Genomic DNA, 2,859 nt, shown 5'->3' on the forward strand with positions numbered 1-2,859 from the left:
TCGAATGAGGTCAGTTTACCAAGAAGCCCTCCTTTGGTCATTACATTACACTGGAGGTTCTGTTTAAATCAACTGAAATTACACATTTTGCACCATATTTTAATTTATTTTATTGGTCTTTCTGTTAATACATGCACTAATGACACAATTTTTAAAAATAATTTGGCTTTAATTAAAATATTTATATCTGTTATTGGAAGTCCTCTGTATTCTTTCTTCTTCTAAAACATTGCCCTGACTATTCTGGATCTTTTGCATTTCCACATACATTTTGATATCAACTTGAGTATTAAAAAGTATTATTGGAATTTGTCTGTTACTGCATTAAGCCTATAGGAAAATTTAAGAGAATGACCTCATCGTAACATTTGTTTCTCCAACCAATGGACGTGATATATTGCTCCATTTATGTCTTCTTTAATAACTCACTAATGTTTTTGTCATTTTTAATAATGAAGTCATACAAAGTTCTCATTAGATTTTTCCTTAATTATTTTACAAAATTTTCTAGTGAAATTGATAGTTTAAAATTCTATTTTTACTATGACACAAAATATTTTATTAAAAGCTAGGAGCATGCCTTTAAAAATAGATTCTCTAACAGAATATATGCTAAAAAAAAGAAGGCTTCCCTTCATGTGACGTAAGTATTTGACAATGTGAGAACAGTGATCTGTCTTCCATCTCTTGCAGTGAAATGTGAGGACAAATCAAAGTTGGTACCCGTGGGATGACCACTGTTTGAACATCTGTAAGTTGAAGACGAGAAAAAAACTTCTAGCTTCCCAACCCTTTTTTACATATCACTGCTTTCTAAAGGCTTATCATATATCATAACAGTTTCCAAAACCTAACTTATTGTATGTACATTCTATATTGACTTTATCTGGGGAGTTTGCTCAGATTTTTCCATATCCTACGCAGGGCACCTTTCACCTCTTTGTTCCTCAAGCTGTAGATCATGGGATTCAGCATGGGGATTATCAGTGTGTAAAACAAAGAAGCCATTTGATCAGTATCAAAGGAATGACTGGACTTGGGCTGCACATACATGAAGGTTAGCGTTGAATACAATACAACCACCACAGCCAGGTGGGATCCACAGGTGGAGAAGGCCTTGCGCCTGCCTTCTGCAGAGTTCATCCTGAAGATGGCCAGAAGGATCAGTATGTAAGACACAAGGACCACCAGAAGAGATGAAACCAAACTAAATGCTGAAAAGATCAGGATTATCAACTCAATTTCACGTGTGCTTGAGCACAGCAAAGTTAACAAAGGAAGACTGTCGCAGTAGAAATGACTGATGACATTATAGCCACAGAAGGATGAAATAAAAATCTTTATGGTGGTTATCAGAGAAAGAAAGGCACTGTAGAGATAGGGGACTGCTACCAGCACCCAGCATAGTCTTGGTGACATGATGACTGTGTAGAGCAGAGGGTTACAGATGGCCACGTAGCGGTCATAGGCCATTGCTGACAAAATAAAAAGTTCACTAATGATGAACAAGATAAAGAAAGCCAGCTGTGCAGCACACCAATTATAGGCGATACTGTTTTGATTAGTTACAAAATTTACCAACATTTTCGGTCCCACAGCTGTTGAATAACCAAGGTCAATGAAAGCCAGATCTGAGAAAGAAGTACATGGGTGTTTGCAGCCTGGAGTCCATCGTGGTGAGGATGATCATGCCCAAGTTGCCCACCACTGAGATCACATAGACGACGAGGAAGAGCCCTAATAATGGAGCCTGCAGCTCAGGGCAGTCTGTGATCCCCATGAGAATAAATTCTTTTACCACTGTTAAGTTTTGTTGGTCCATCTAGGCCACTAAGGAAAACCACTGTGGGAAGAACCATCAGAAGAGTCATTAGGTTTCCGGAGATGTCATCTGGTAATCTTTAGGTACGTCCGCAAAGCCATTATGTGTAACCCAAACCCAAGGTTTTTAGATGCAACCATCTAAAATAAGACCCACTTCCATTACTAAACGTAGAACATTACAGCCCAAGGTATACAGTAGCCATTTTTTTTTGGTGTGTTACATACTGGTTATCATTGCAAGATACATACAATCCTTTTATGGTTCTGTCAACAAAATATCATTAGAAAAGTTTGGCCTAGAATGGGAATCCTGATTTTTTTTTAAATGTCACTAAGTATGTTTCAAGAAAATCAGAATAAAAATTCAAGGTTAATTTGATAGATTAAATCTGCCTCACAAAATTTACTCCTTCCAAAAATCTATTTACAATGCTAGCAAAATATTTACAAAATAGTAAAAATAAACATTCGTTAGCAATAGCCACACAAGGAAAATGGCAAAATCTAATGTCTTAAGCCACAGAAAGTTACACCCAAAGAAAGGAAGAGTCCACAGCAGTTTGTATAGTGTGGCAAACCTCTTCATCTTTACTGCCGCCAATAATTAATAATTATTTTACAATTCCCTGGAGTTCTTTTGAAACTCTACTGAGTTGAAATTTTTTTTTTTTTTTTTTATTAATTAATTTATTTATTAGTTTCAGGTGTACAAAACAAGGTAATACTTAGACGTTCATCATTTATATCCCTCATACTGTGAACCCCTCTCCCCCCATCCACTATCCCTCCGACCTCACACTGAACCATCACATTATATATATAAAATTATAGTTGGCATTCATTAATGTTTAGCTTCTGATGTACAATGCCATGATCAGGTATCCACAGTATTCCTGAGGTGGTCTCCCAAATAGGACGCATGTCCATCGGATACCCAACAAAATCTTTACAACATTATAGAATACCTTCCCCAAATTAATTTTCAAAGAAAAACCCTGAGGCCATCTTGTGGTTACCAGCTGCTTCCAAATCCCT

The 2,859-nt window shown here is 36.7% G+C and overlaps 1 protein-coding gene across 1 annotated transcript; it reads right to left on the reverse strand.

The window, feature by feature from the left end:
• Positions 1-882: 882 nt before the first annotated feature.
• On the reverse strand, positions 883-1,822 carry LOC308503354 (olfactory receptor 8K3-like; the record flags this gene model as incomplete). The annotated part of the gene is given in 2 exon segments (XM_081062676.1): positions 883-1,636; positions 1,638-1,822. Coding segments are annotated over 2 exon segments (939 nt in total).
• Between the last annotated feature and the right edge of the window lie 1,037 nt (positions 1,823-2,859).

Source organism: Rhinolophus hipposideros, assembly GCF_964194185.1.
Source record: "Rhinolophus hipposideros genome assembly, chromosome: 10".
In the NCBI taxonomy this organism is placed as follows: Eukaryota; Metazoa; Chordata; class Mammalia; order Chiroptera; family Rhinolophidae; genus Rhinolophus; species Rhinolophus hipposideros.